At 40.9% G+C, this 16,218-nt stretch overlaps 1 protein-coding gene across 1 annotated transcript in view; it reads left to right on the forward strand.

Moving 5' to 3' along the window:
* LZIC (leucine zipper and CTNNBIP1 domain containing) overlaps window positions 1-14,484 on the forward strand; it is a 30,274-nt gene extending 15,790 nt beyond the window's left edge. The window contains exon 7 of the mRNA XM_083752862.1: window positions 14,399-14,484. Within this exon, the coding sequence (XP_083608988.1) occupies window positions 14,399-14,475 (77 nt within the window). The 3' untranslated portion in view covers window positions 14,476-14,484. The remainder of the gene's footprint in view (window positions 1-14,398) is intronic.
* The last annotated feature ends 1,734 nt before the right edge of the window (window positions 14,485-16,218 follow it).

Raw genomic sequence — 16,218 nt, forward strand, 5'->3', positions numbered from 1 at the left:
CGCTGTGAGTCACGACGACGGAGGGAGGAGGAGGAGGAGGAAGAAGAGCAGAAGCAGCGGCGGCCGCTTATACACACACACACCGTTCGGCGTTTCTCTCCCCTCAGGCGCAGAAGGAGGCTCAGTCGCTCCAAGTGCTGAGAGGACGAGGGCACGATCCTGCCTCTGCTTCCCTCCTTGTCTACGCGGGAGGGCCACTCGAGGGCTCCTCCCAGACCCAGTAACAACAACAACATCATTATTATTACTAGTGCTGCTAATAACTGCCGCCGCCGCCACTTCAGGTAAGCGGTTTACGCCTCGCCTGGCAACAAAAGGCGCCGCGCGGTGAGTAGGCGACTGCTTGCTTGCTTGCTTTTTCTCTCTCTCCCCCTCAGTCCGCTTGGCTGCCCGCGCACGCGCGCTCGTCCGTCAGCCTGTTTGCGCGCGCCTGGTTGCTCGTTCGAATGTCCGTCCAGCCGGCCGTTGCTCGCGCGCCCGCGCCTCTCCCCCGACTCTCGTAAACGTCACTCCCCTTCAGCGTTCCATCTCCCCCCTCCCCCACTGCTTGCTCGCGCGCCCTCCGCCTCATCTCTCCCACCCACCCCCATTTATCCAACCATCCTTCCCCCCCCCAAAAAAACCCCCTCATTTCCTCTAAGCAGCACCACCCACCGTCATGGAGTCACTCTTGCTCGCTTGCTCTCTCTTCCCCTCACATATATACATACACACAGCGCTAGAAGCATCGCTAAGTACTTTTAAAAGGTGGGGTTCACACAGGCCTGTGAAACGAAATAATCGTATAGTAATTTGTGTGCAAGATATAAATTTAGGGGTTAGTTTCAGAGGCGGTGGGGTCCTACTTCTGGGCATCTGGTTGACTGTTGCGTGGACAGGATGCTGAGCTAGGTGGGTCTGATCCAGCAGCAAGCTCTTCTCAGGTCAGATCCATGGTATACATTGCGAGCATATTCAGCACACACTTCCTCCATAGAATCCTATTAACTGTGGTTTCTGCCCCTCAGATACCTTTTTCAGCATCCATAACAAACTGCAGTTCCCAGGATTTGGGGGTGGGAGAGTACAGTAATATGCTTTAAATGTGCACTGAACATGCCTTAAATGTATACTGTGAATCTGCCCTTGAGGTTTTTCGGCTCTTGCTACCAGGGCTTACTCTGAGCTCTGGAATGGTAAGGATGGATGGCTCAGCCTCTGTAAATCCATCCCATATCATATATATTTTTTGTAGATTAAAACAAAACATGAAAAATTCACATTTAGATTGTATACATTCATCCCCTAAGAGACGTTTTTGCTTGCTTTCATTTCCCCTAAGTATGCCTTTTCTGTGAAATGTACTTATGCCTTTTCTTAATAAAAAAAAGGTATAAACTGCATTGCCAAATTCATACACTGGCTGATCCACATATAACACTGGGACCAGCAAATTAGGTTGGTTGATTTCAAAATGTGGATTTCTTTTCCATTCCTATAGGATGCCAGCATGGTTTTAGGGGCTGCTCTACACATTCAAATTAAAACAAACCTTTTACAACAATGTGACTTTCACACATGAGCACGTTCATCTCTAACACCACTTCTCCTTCCCATCTTCATCTACCTTTTTCATATACGTACTTATAAGTCCCTGCCACCAGTCAATGCCATCTATACCCAGTCCAGTGACCACAGATCAACACAATGTTTGCCAGAAATAGAAAGCAATGAAGGATAACTGCGGCCTTGTCGTGAGTGAGCATTGAAGCGTGCTCAACAACTTTGTAAGCAAAGAAAATTTTAAAATGTTAATTTTAATACTGGGGTGGAGGGGAAGGGGAAGTGATCTGGGAGTTTGGGCTCCCTGGGCCACCTGTTAACAATGACTCTGGTCAACACAGAATGCACCAATCTTACACCTTCACAGCCTGCTTCTCTTGTCTTCCTAAATTGTGTTCTCCAAAATTTCTGAAGAGTGGGTTGCTGATAAACAAATGTTACCTGTTCTATTTTTAGAAGTACTTCAGGTACATGTGCAAAGGAGAGGGTTCTTCTCTGTGGTAATTGAATGGTTTTATTTGACTTAGTGTTGTTGGTTTGTGTAGTAGTGTGTCAGTAACCTTTATGTTTCTTTGTGTACCATCCTAAAATCCATTTTTTGGGGTGAAGGACAGTTTGTACATTTCAAAAATAAAATTAAGACAAAAATAAGTGTTTCTTCACATAGCACATAGTTAAATTAAGGAATTAGCTTTGAAAAGGGTGTAGTGATAACTACCAACTTGGACAGCTTTTAAAAGGGGATTAGACAAATTCATGGAGGATAAGGCCATCAGTGATTACTCCCTGTGATGACTATCTACCCTGGTATATAAGAGGCAGCATGCCTTGAAAAACCTGCTGCTGGGGAACATGAGCCAGAGAAAGCTATTGTTCTCATGTGCTGCTTGTGGGCTTCCCAGAAGCATCTGGTTGGCCACTGTAAAAACATAATGCTGGACTAGATGGGCCACTGGTCTCATCCAGCAGGGCTCTTCTTATGTTCTGATGTTAAAGGAAAGGGGCTTTTCTGTGGTGGCACCCCTTACTTTGAATGTCCTCCCTGAGGTGGTTCAGCTTGATAACAACACTGCAGTCTTTTCAGTGGCAGGTCAATAAACTCTTTATTTGCTGAAGCAGTTTTCAATGGTTATATCTGCTTTATAGTTTTATAATTTGCTGCCTCTTAGTTTTATTACTGGATGTAGTTATATTTATATTGTATTATACTGACCTGGTTTGTGCTTAATGCTAAGGTGAACGGAAGTTTAGCCTTAGGTAGTGTGGCAGCGGCGGCAGCAGGACCTGGATAGGAGTGAAGCAGCCCCAGTTTTTGCTCAGTGTACCTGCACACTTGCTTTTTCATGTTTACCCATGGTTTGACTTGGCATTATGTGCAAATGGGGCAACTGGATTATTGTAAACCATCCTGGAATACATCAGGAGAAAGAGTGTTTTAGATGTTTTTTAAAATGAAATATTATTTTGGAGGGGGGTTGATGATGGTGAAATGGGTGTGTGTGGGAACCTTACTCAACTGGTTCAACCTGTTGTTTCCAATGAGCTCTGCCACTACTTACTCCAAATCAACTAGTTTAATTTTTTAAAAAGCTAAAGCAAAAAAGTAATAACCTTAATTCACCCACCCAAAAATCATTTGTTCAAAATCTTTTTATTTTCTTCTCTTTGCATGTTTTCTTCTTGTATGCTTCCTGTAGGGATTCCTTCAGGACTGTCACACCTAATGTTTCCTCTCCATCTCCTAAACCTTTGTTTTACATACAAGCAGAAAATCATCCCATGCTTTCCGAATCCTGTCCAATTTTTTTGTGCTGCATTCTTTTAAGCATGCAGGGGGAGAAACCCCTTCTTGCTCTTACAGCAACATCATAAGCAGCTTCACCTAAAAGTCATTTGGAGGGATATGGCTGCCACATTTCTACATGACTTTCTGTGGTCAGAGCTTTCAAGGAGCTGGTGGTTTGTAAACATTTTTTTTTTTTTTTTGCAAAACCGTCACATATTCGTCATAACTGGTAAACTAAATGACCCCTGTTTAGAGCCAGAATAGCAGTATTTCCTAATCCCTTGCAGGTTGCTCCAGTCCCACACCTGCTTGAACTTGCTGGCAGCACTGCTAGGCCCTTATTCCTCCTCTTTTTTCATAATTTTTTAAAATTCATTTTGAAATGTATAAAAAAGAAAATAAAAATAACTATAACCAAATACAGTGCTATCTCGGGTTACAGATGCTTCAGATTATAGACGCTTCAGGTTGCAGACTCCGCTAACCCAGAAATAGTACCTCGGGTTAAGAACTTTGCTTCAGGAAGAGAACAGAAATTGTGCGGCGGCGGGAGGCCCTGTTAACTAAAATGGTACCTCAGGTTAAGACCAGTTTTAGGTTAAGAACGAACCTCCAGAACAAATTAAGTTCTTAACCCGAGGTACCACTTTACTAGACACAGCAAACAGAAAAACAAGACAAATAACTATGTAAAATAAGTGTATTTGTGCATGGATTGAGTAACAATGTCCAATTCCAAAAGAGGCTAGGGTTCTCTTCTGATAAATAGTTGGGGTCAAAGAGTGTCCAGACCAATATGAAATTATTGTATATTTGTGCACCAGAATGAAAAAAATGGTATCTTGGCTCATTTGGAACCCCTGATTCTCACAACCCTATGGCACAAGCCACATGAGACCAGCTAAAGCGCAGCTCTCACTAGTTTGAGGGTTCAAGTCTGGGCAAGGAAATAGCTTGCATCCCAGTGGAAGAATTCTTTTGGGGAGGACCCACAGGTAGAGTACCTGTTTTGGAAAGGTCTATGGTTCAGTCCCCTGCATCTCCAGTTAAAAGAATAAAATAGCTGGGAACATGAAATAAATTTCCATGCCTGAGACACTGCCCAACAGGCTAGGTGGACAGATAGAGGAATCTGCCTTAAATCAGGTCAGACTGTGTCTATCTGGCAGTCTCCTGCCACACCCATTTCTAGTCTTTCCTCCGGCAGTTGGCTCTAGACTACCAGTTGCCGCTTTGTATGTTGCATTTTCAGATGTACATTTAAAACAGGTGAAACACTTAAAGTGAGAACTTGGCAAAGAAGTTAACACTATTGCTTCACAGCTGGCTGTGACAAGCAGCAGATATTTGCTGTATGTTCACTTTATGTTAAATCCAGACAGTCCTTTGCCTAATGTGCAAAGTTACCCACCTTTTCCTTTTCCTTTCTTTTTTTAACTTGTGAATGCTACTGTCTTGTGTTTAATGTTTCAGATGTCTAATATGAGGTCCTACTACTTCCCCTTTTGTACTGTCTGAAGCAGCTTTTAATTCAGAGATGGGGAGACTGTGGCTCTCCTTATGTTATTGTCTCCGTTTCCCACCAGCCACAGTTAGCAAGGCCAAAGGCCAGGGATGTTTTAATCCAACAACAGCTGCAGGCGCACATATTATCCATACCTGCTTTAATTGCTGACCACACCTCTCTTCATATTGTCTACATCTTCTTTCAAGATTTCTCTCCCTGCCCCCTGCCCCACTTCAGAACCATTTTGTTAGGTCTGAGATTGCACAACCCTATCTCTTAACTCGCTTTAGGATACATTCTCAATGTCACTTAAATTCAGTGCCCTTAAGCCTTCCTTTGTAATTTTAATCAATACTGTATTAGTTTAAAAAACGACGTAGGTGATCTATGGGATTTTTGTCATATATATATATGTGTGTGTGCGCGCGCGCGCGCTCGTGTGTGCTCTATTATGGCTGGCTCCTCACATGCAAATGCCGTGCATGAGCAGGGGACAAATGTACAAAGCTACTCTCCTCCCATGTTGCTATGCCCATCACCCTCCAAAAGTTGGAAGTCTGAAGTGGGGGGTGTTCCCTGCCTCAAACCCTGGAGAGCCACAGCCGGTTAGCAAAACCTTCTGAGCTAGGTGGACCAATGGTGTGACTTGGCATAAGGCAGCAATGGGCACAGAGACGTGTGGGAGCGGGGGAGGCTAGAGCTTAGCATGTTCAGCCTGCTCACATGTAGCATTTGCATGTGAGCAGCATGCCTGAATGGGGCTGGTCTATGGGCAAAGTATGAGTTCTAATCCTAGTTAACTTGGGTATTGAACCAATAAGTTCTTCAAGGAGTGTTTTGCATATAATGTGAATATGCGAAGCCCCTTCTCATGCTGCCCCTGCCCTTGCTACATTCACAGTGACATTTTCTGCACAAACGTACTTCATAAAAGTAAGAAAGAACTTGTATTTCTGTGTCAATGATATTTCCCCCCAGGATTATTTTTAAACATACCCTTTCATTAATGTCAAGAGCTGAGAGAAATATTGAATCTGTCTGCATACACAGCGTTGTATCCAACTAACTCGCACTCAGAGTAGACTTAACTTAATGAACCTAAGTTAGCAACAATCATTAACTTAATGGAGTCTACTCTGAGTAGGATTGGCCCACACTGGATACAACCTAAACTGGATATACGCCTTTGGCGTTTCAGAATGTGTTTATGTTCTGAATTAGGTTATTGGACAGTGGTCTAAAACAAATGCACTGTGTATCATCTCTGTTTTGGGTCTAAGATTAATCTATATTTTGTCTGCTTTTTAAATACGAGAAGGTAAACTCAAGGGTGCTGCTTGAGAATTTCAAACTTAAAATAAGAATTGGAATGCATGAGCTAACGTGGTCTACTTGCACAATCAGAATTTGCCTGCAGTTATGTGTGCATCAGGTATTATAGTAGTATTTCTTTTTTCTGTAGTTTTTCTTCACTTTGTAAAAGGATGTTTCTTTCACTCAGGAACTTAAGTTTAATTAACATGCAAGTTTATTAGATCATTTATTCTCAAATGGTTGGCTAATACTAAGCCATTGATTGCAGAAAACGTGTTTGCAATGCTGCCTGCATTTTGGGGCAAGGTAAAAAGAAGAGTACACACATGATTTGGGTTGGGAGAAGAGACTTCAGAATTTGGAACTGACAGGTGGAGCTGCAAGGCAAAAATGCAGTTTCTGGGTTTGAGAATTGTGGCTCAGGAGGCCTGGACATTAAAATCCCACTGAGATGTGCATTGAGATTTCAGCTATCTCAAGTTGTAGAATAACATGGATTTATAAACAGTTGTGCTGTTAGAAACATTGTACATGGTAGCTTGTGGCTGACATCCTTGTCCAGAACAGCATGATTGTTGCACTTTTAAGCATAACTGGTGCTGTCAACAATGGAAGACTTATAAGTGAGTTTATATAGAGAAGGCATTGTTCAGCAGAGTACAGTCTTAACTTGTCTTGTGCCATTAGCTGTAACATATGGTAGAGAGATCAACAGTTAAAACACAAACCTCTTTCATTTCATAGAGGACATTTTCCTTCAGTGCATAAGATGCTTAAACCATATTCTTTTTGTCAGTAAAATTCTTAAAGAGCAGCTAAAGTATAAGATTCTGGTTGAACACTGGAAAAGGTCCTGTCTTAATTGTATGCAATAAGTCTCCAGAAATCCTCAAACTATAATTACCAATGAACAATGAAGTTTTGGTAACTAAGCTGTTCATGTGGGTTAATCGTGGGGTACATTGTATAATCTCTGTTCAGTTAGTGTGCAAGATAAATGTTCTCTAGAACAGACACTTCTGAATAAGTCTAGTGTGATAAGTATTTAACATAATTAATGTTAATCCAGCATAATTCAAGTTTGTACAATGATTAATTGCAGGCTACTCCATAGAGCTTAGTAGTAACTCATATGACTCTTCAGCCTTATATCAATTTCACTTTCTCTTTTTGCAAAATACTAAGGCAGTAGATTAACACTGATCAAGTCTTTCTATTGGAAGATGTAAGAAGTATATATTTAATGCCCATGCTAACAAGTTATCTGTTACCTTTGGTATATTGGTTCTGCTTCATAGCATATTTATATATTTAACTTTGTCTAGAAAGGAAGGAAACTTCACCCTGCTAAGGACATTTCCTTCTTTGCTTTTTTTCCTTTTAACTGTTAGTGTAATGACCTAGTGCCATAAAACTTAAACACAGACAACTGCAGGTGGGAAATATTTTGATATATTAGTCTGCAGTTTAAGGTGGAAACATCTGAGTTTGTGGAGAGCAAAGGAGATTGAGGTGACATCGACTTCCTGACCACCCCTGAAACAACAATGTGTAGCTTGTGCTAATTAGTTTAATGACCCTCCAGTGTGAAATTAAAAGTGTCTTGTGCTTCCTGTTGATTCCTCCCCCCCCCCAATAGTATCACGATACTGCAGTCAGTGATTTTTGTCGGGTACAGAGTGGTTAGTTTGGAAGGCTACCAAGTACGTAAAACTTGGGTGCCTACAAAATAGAAATATATTTTCTACCTGTGGTCTGAACAAGAGTTTTAAGAAAGACAGAGGAATAAGTTGACAAACATTAAAATTATCAGCTTATGTTGATAATTAGGAAAATACAAAATCGCTCACAAAAATGATCAGATGCACTGTTGCCGTGTTTTATTTATACCAAATGATAACCTGCCACAGGTTTTATGCCTTTCTTAGTAACCAGAAACATAATTTCAAGAGCTATCTACTGATTTATTTTTTTAGTGGCTTTGCACTGATTAATAATTTGCCATATGTTGTAAGCAACCAAAGCATTTCCCAGTTGTTTCATTTTCTTGCTGACAACACTGAAACTGTTGACATATTTGTGGCATATGTTTTCCAAGCTGTCATAATGAAATAGTGTTTCAGAAAACCTTTGACATGCCCAGAAATAATGATTAATGCATGAAATGTCATGTGAGACATGATGAAGATAAATAATTACAAATTAAGTGTTACATTAGAAAATGCTTTATTGCCTTTACCTATACAGTATTATAAACAAAATCAAAATGAGTTACACAACTTCGCTGGATGTTTATAACATAGGGCTGCCATATGTTTTATGCTCTTTCTTGACATTTTTGTAAAAAGAAGCTCAACAATGGGGTTTGTCTTAAAAAACTCAACAATTTTGGGGGTTTCCTTAAAAAAGCTCAAAAACATTTAGGGGGTCCTGGTTGTTACTTTTTGAAATATGGCAAACCAGTGCTTTAAGTACAAAAATTCACAAAATGTTTAGGGGTATGCGTACACCCAGGAAAAAAGCACTACTAGGGTTAGGGTTATGACATGTCACAAAGCTTATAGTATGCCCTTTTTGAGTTCTGCTAAAATTTGCCTATTTATCTGTAAAGTATTATTGCACTCTGCTTCATATCCAAGGATCCAGCTCGTTTCAGACATTACTCAAACTGCATAGAGAGACACAGATAAATGTGAGTAAGCTTATGGGCTAGTAAATGTTATTTTTTGTTTATAAGACTTACTAAATAGCTCTATACATTTTTGAATTTTTTTATTGATTCACTTTTTTAGTCTGACTCTCCCCATAGATTTACATTCCTTGGGGATGGATCAACACAAGCAAGCTTTTCAGCCCTAGTTTTCTGTATAACCAACACAATTTTGGGTTTATGAATCTTTAACATCAACCCTCCATGCTACATGGCAAGCTGCTTTTGAAAATGAAGTGGAGTTTAAAATAAAGGAACAGTTGACTATCCACAAAACTGATAACAGTTTCTTTTTTTGTTTTTTGTTTTGTTTTTTGTTACCAATTATATAAAGCTTCTGGGGAGATTGCAGGTCTTCAAATAGCAGGCATAGCAATGTGTTAACTATAGAAAGATGGGCCTCATGGCTAAGGATAACTTGGTTTACAAATACAGTATTGTATTCTGTCCCATTTTTGTTGTTTTTCTGAAAGATGGAATAGGCTTCTCTTTAAGGAGGTGTAGTTGTCCATAATTTGTAACAAGATACCCCCTCCTGCATTACCAAAAATGTTCGGCTGTCATCCAGCCATGGAGAGACCTAAATATTACACAACTGTTTGACATGCCATTCTAGGGTATGGTGCAACAAGGCCTAGGCCAGCTTTTCCTGACCTGTTGCCCTCCAGATGTTTTGGATTACAACTCCCATCAGCCTCATCCAGTGGGAGTTGTAGTCCAAAAACATCTGTGAGAGCATCAGGTTGATGAGGTTGTTTAAAACACACTTCTGCTTTATGTATCCAAATATTGCAGTTGCCTGAAGGCAGAATGAAGTTGTAACTTTTCTCTAGAATGAACACTGACTTTAATAAGGCTAGATATGTTGGCTGGCTGGCTGGCTTGAAGTACAACAGAAGCTGTCTTTCTCTGCTGACGAGGTGATATTTGCAAAAAATGCAATAGGTTGCTTATGCCTTAAGGACAGAAGAGAGTAACAAGTTCAACAATAATTCACAGTTAACTTGACTCCACGTGGTCAGGCAACATTACCTATGGGAGTTCTTGAATTTGACTTCATTAATGCTCTCAATGTGTTTGGAAATCTGTTCATGAAAGAAGCTATAGAAATTCAAAGATCATGACCAGGGGAGGAACATTTTCCCCCAATTTGGGTTTAGAAATTAATATATAGGTGACTGCAGCTTATTATTATTATTATTATTATTTTCATGGGAAGGACTGTAAAAGCTTTGTCTTAAAGTTGTACAGTATTAGCCACTTGGATGGAAACTACCATTGGAGAATTCAGTTTGAAGTCAAATGTAGCTGAAATTGTATACCAAGGGGCCTGAGCGTCCCTTAGAAGCTTGGTGTGTTCCAAAAAACCTTGCTGTTCAATTATAAATGGATAAGTGTTATGAATTCTCTGTTGCTGACATCCCTTTGGAGAAGTGAATTAATGCAATCTCCAGCTGCCTGCGGTTAAAGGCCATGAATCACATTGAGTGAGTACAAAATAATCAGAAGTGTGGAATGGGTTTTTGGATTTCAGTTATTTGGTGTTTGTTGGAAGATCTCATTGTAAATAAACAAGTCTTGAAGATGCCACATCCTTTTGCCTGTTGGGATCATATTGTAACCATTAAAAGTGTCCTGCATAGCTGCAGAGATTAAACTAGAGAATAGTAGTGCCCATTTAAGGGAACAGCTTAGTGCCAGTTTTTAAACTCAGGCTTTTGTGAAGTAGAAAGGGTTCTCTGAAGGTAGAAAGGTTGGAAATCCTCTACTCTAGAATAACATTTGTTTATTCCATAAAACATCCAATTCCATTGGATGTTGTCCATCTCAAGTTCTTTGTCTCCTTGCTAGTGAGAGATCTGGATAGAATGTGAGGATCGACTTTTAGATGCAGAACACTGTTTAAGTTTTATGTTAAGCATTTAATGTGCTTCTTTTTCTGTATAGTCAGTTTATTACTTGACAGTTAATTATGCATTGGTCACTTTAAAATACCAGAGGTAGAACAGGCTATGGTCTCTGACTTGGTGAAGTTATGCACTCTTAGTCAGGTTTACTTTGACCAGGGCTTGTGTCAAGAGTCTAAATCACTTTACTTGCTCCCATGAGTGTCAGCTCAGCAGCCCTTGTGTAGAAGCTGTGAGAATTGGTTGTGTGTATATGGTGCTCCTCTGCTGAAAATGATGATTTGGAAGAAGATTACTGTGGCTTCCTTCATGATAATAATGGTAGATATGGTAGTCCCCTAGCATACTTTTGATTGTATACATGACTGCAAGTAATGGCAGGTTCCACAAAAGGGTAACGGGCTGGCATTTAATCCATGGCTGAGATACCTGTGGAATTTGGCCGTGCCCCCTGAAACCACTGTGGCTCTCCATAAACTGCATAATGAGCAATACTATGCAGGCCTTGGTGGTGATGGGTCAGCTGTCGTACAGCTGTCTTGCTAAGCATTGCTTGCTTTTGGGACCTTAGTCATCTCCACACATACACACCCCACGTCTCCCCCAAAATATCCTGTTACAGAGTATTTGGGGATCCTATTTCTTGAAAGTCCATGTGTAGTTGAACATTTCAGATTTTTAGTTGAAATGAAAATCCTTATACATGGCCGTGTAGTCCTTGGATTCAAGGTCATCAGATACTGCACTTAGCTCTGTCACTGACTTTCTTTGTGGCTTTGAATGCATTCATTGGAACTCTGTTCTTCACGTTGCTCACTTGTAATACAGGCAACTGCCTGGTTGTGTGGGGGCTGCGTTCCAGGCATTCGCACGTGTTGGCAGAGCGCACATAAGCCTGCCCCGTTATGCCCCCTTCTGGGTACAAAATTACCCATGTGTCAGCGGTCATACGTCAATTGAACATGTGCAAAATGGTTGCCGCCTGTATATATTTATGTTGGGTGCAAGAACATGTAGGCAGTAAGTTAGATCCAGACTTAAGTGGATCACCCTTTAGCCACATTTAAAACAATGAAACTTAAGTGTGATTAATGTAACCCAGATCCAACCCACTGTATATGAAGAAACAGGAAACTGTGTCCAGCATTATTACAATCTCTGGGTTGACTTGTGTAAAGTAAAGAGGGGAGGTTGCTCATATTTTACTGTTTTCATAGGTGTCCTTAGTCAGAAGTGTTGGAATCTGCCTTTTAATGTTTATGTATGAGTTGCTTTAATTGCTGGATTGTTGTTGTGATACATTTAGGTTACATCTCAGCTTGCAATTTATATCTGAGATCCTTTCCTGATACCTCCTGGTATCAAGGAGATATTTACTTTTTTCATAGGGTCTGTGGATTGTTTTGGACTACAACTCCTATCAGCCCCAGCTAGGACAGTTGTGCTTTTGGGAGCTGATGAGAGTTGTAGTCCAAAACATCTGGAGGGCTTTAATTTAGAGAAGGGTGCTTTGGTGTATCTATACTCGTGTTCACAGCAATGCTTTGAGAACATCCTGCTGCAGTAGTGAGAAATAATAACAAAGTATTGTCTGTTAATAAAATGGATACAGCTGGAATGGATGTTTTCTGTAGTTATAGCCTGTTCCTTTTCTCAATAATTCTGAAGCTCGTTTGCTGAGGGTGTGAAGCGGGTGTTTCATTTTTGTAGACATCAAAAGATCACTTGGTTCCTGTAAATGACCCTTTTGTCAGAGATGTCCTAGGGCTCTATTACAGATTTAGAAAGCAAAGATAGCAGGAAGTAATTAGTGAAAAAAATTGTTAAAAGATTTTAAAATAGCTCTTTCTCTCCTCTGGGAATTTTCTCTTTCAGAGACAAGATGATACTTCTGACTTTTCTTTTTAATGTGCTTCTAGCCCTTCCTAGTGTGTTGCAGTGCAGAGGAGGGTTTGCAGGAATCTCAGCTGTAGTGTCCCCTCCTGATGGTGACATTCTGGGGATTAGTTTGGCATCTCTTCCAGATGCTTTGTGGGATAGTAGAAATAAGCTGACACTTGGGATTACCAGACTCTGACCTCTGATTGAAATGTGTGTATGTTCCTTAAATCAACAATTTTTTCAACTGGTGTTCAAGGAACCTTGAGGGTCCTCAGACATTTATTAGGTTCCTCTGTAATCACTAATTGCAGACAAGCTTCCCTGAATGACAGCTTGCCCTCCTGCTACTGATATTTTCTGAAATGCACAGCTATAGGGAAGGGTTGGGTGTGGTTTACAGTGTACACTTTGGTCTCATTGTTGCCCTGCGTGAACTAATAGGCTTGGGCAGAGACTTATGTGAACTGCCCCCATGTAATAGTCTTGTAAATAAGCCCCCACGAGTTAATAGCATGCAAAAAAGAGAAGAAAAGAAAAAGAATCACTTGTCTATTGGGGGCTGGCAGAGGAGGGACTATGAGCTGCATTTCTGTACTGGGTGTGGAAGAGGGGACTTTCCTCCAGCAGCCTGTTTGGTTTCTGTGCTGGTTCCTCTGTCATCCTGTTCACCTGTCTGCATAGAATTTAATGCACTTGCCTGTGTGAAGTTCCTGGTCGTCTTCTATGGTTATGAGGCTAGTTCTTAAATACAAGGGTGCCCTAGGCTGCTATAGAATACACAACGGTTCTGTGGCAGGACACAGGGGTTTCTAGGCAGGCAAGTCATTGAGGAAAAAGTTTGAAACCAACTGACATCAACCCCAGCCATGGATTTTGAAATCAAATTGTACTATGTAGTTCTATAGTCGATGACTGAATTAAATTTATTGTACTTCTCACCCATGTTAGGTGACTTGCTAAACTTGTATCTGGGTTATACTGCTTCAGGCTACAGATGACAGCTCATTTGATAGAATAGTCATTCCTACAAAAAAGAAAAAGAAACTGAATCCCTACACCTACAAAGCAAGTTTGCTTGGAATAAGCAGTTCTGTCTTAGGATTCTTTCTGATATATCACTTTTCTCTGTGGGGATGTTTGTTTGTTTGTTTGTTTGTTTGTTACATTCCATCATGTGAGTACCCCCACCCCACCCCAAGCAGTATAAAATTGAGCAATCCAGACACGTTTACCACCTCCTCTACTGTTCTTACTACTATGTTTTAAATCAATCACATCAACTGTCCCCACAATCCCTGGTCATCTGCATGGTTATGGTCTTGCTATATTAGTATTTTTGGTGCTTTTCAGACAATTATTGTTTCCCAAAGCAGCTCCTATCAACAGTCAGTGACAGGCCCTTCTATAAGGCTTACAAGCTAAAAAAAAAGAAGAAACACAAGGGAAGAGGAGGGAGTGGAAAAGGCAGAGGAGGGAGATCATTCCACCTGCATGTCTATCTTGTGACACAGAAATTAATGTACCTTCTTTTGATTAAACTCTTGATTTCTAGTGACAGAAGCTTCTTTTTCAGCAACTGAGAAGTTTGATTTTGCTTCTGAGCAACAAAGCTTATTGAAATGGGGTACAAATAAATTACTAGGAAGACAACTTATGCTTTTTGTTAGACAACACTTGATTGAGTCCAAAATATTTAGCATACCTTAATCTGTGTTAAATTGTATATTAAAATCACTGTTTTGTTTCCACAGGGTGGCATTTTGCAGTGTTTCCAAGTTGTGATAACCAAGGCGGGGCGAATAGTCCAGAGAGCTTTTCTCCATCTTAACAGAGCCAGGTAAACTGAACAAGCAGCCTGAACCCAATATTTTGTTTTGAGCTCCAGTATGCATGATGAAAATAGTGTAGAATCTGTGTGACAGCCTCTTGTGAAATGTCACACCTGTCCGTACCCTCAAGGCCTGCTACCAACATTCTTGAGATACTTAGGCTGAGAATATTTTGTTCATAGAAATGGGGCTCTTAAGTCCTGAAATGATCAATATATTTGGTGGTTCCATTCTTTAGTTCATGGTATTATTATTTCATGCTGGGGGTGGGGGAAGGACTGAGGAAAGAGTTTAGGCAGTAAACCTTGCAGGGGAAGCAGCCAGGGGCTGCCCTTGAGCCTTCAAATTATACAGCAAGCATAACTTGATTCCAATTTATTGTATATTGGAAGATGCCATGGGCAGCTTGCCTTCACCTATGTAGCTTGGATGTGTCTTAAAGCCAACATGGTAGCATTTGTACAAGTTTCATGTTGTCTTTGTGGACAATTTCAGTGGGCTACTTAAAACCACTTAGCTCTACATATCCCAAATAACCATAATCACCCCTGTATCGCACGTTGATGTCTAAAATAGATGAGTACCACCTTTTTAAGTTCATGCATCAGTTAGGACTGTAGGAGCCTATAGAAGAGTGACTACCCCTTGATTGCTGAATATCTTCCCTCTGAGGACTCGGCAAAGAGAGTCTTCTAGAGCATCATCAGAAAGTGAGGTAAAATGTATACTGTGAGCAGAACAGAACACCATCGCTTGATAGTGGCCTGGGGATAGTGGCCTGGTTCTCACATCACACTAAGCCAAACCATGCAGGCTCCCAAAGAGGAGATTGTGGCCACTTAGCTCTTCCCCAATTGTTTTGCTCCTGTTGTATACTGAGCTAAGCCATGGTTTGGCTTATGTTTTCAGTTGGAACCTGACTATTTAGCTGCTGAGTCCAGAGGAGGAGGATTAGCATGATTAGCTTCCCTGCATGTGATCTTTTTGCCTAGCTTTGGCTGTTTTACTGGATGGTAGCAACCATGCCTTGCTTCAATGCCCCTATAGCAGTAAAGGTTTGTCTTTTATCTAAACCAGGGGTTGTCAACCTGGTCCCTACCGCCCACTAGTGGGCGTTTCAGGATTCTGGGTGGGTTGTAGGGGTTCTACGGCACAAGCTGAATCCTCCTTACATTGAGATTGGTGGGTGGTAAGGAAATTTTACCATCAAGAAAGATGCATTAGTGGGCGGTAGGTATAAAAAGGTTGACTACCCCTGATCTAAACCACAGTGACTTTAACGTTCAGGGACTTGTAATTATGTTGTCAAGTTTTCGTCTGATTCATTCATTCATTTTTCTAGTATATTTTGAGGCACAAGGTTTATACTATCATCCTTATTGGATTGCCGTGTTGGCAGTTCAGAGATAAATGCCATTCAGCCACAGCCTGAACTGAATAATCATAACTGTATTTTTTTTCTGTTTCCTTTCCCTTTTCCCACTTCTAGTCTACTCTTATTTTAATTCCTTCCACCTTGGGAATGAAGTGAAAGGAAGGGTACTGTTCACCTTAATGCAGGGGTGGGAAACTGTAGCCTCCAGATGTTACTGTATGCATCTCTAAGTAGCATAGCCAAAGGTCAAGGATTACGTGGGTTGTAGTCCAGCAACACACGGAGGGCCACAGATACTTCACCCCTGGCTTAAGGTTACCTGCTGAATTGTGCAAAATTTGTCTGAGGGATGGGACTGGTGTTTCTT

The sequence above is a fragment of the Podarcis gaigeae genome (assembly GCF_964106915.1).
Source record: "Podarcis gaigeae genome assembly, chromosome: 8".
NCBI lineage: Eukaryota > Metazoa > Chordata > Lepidosauria > Squamata > Lacertidae > Podarcis > Podarcis gaigeae.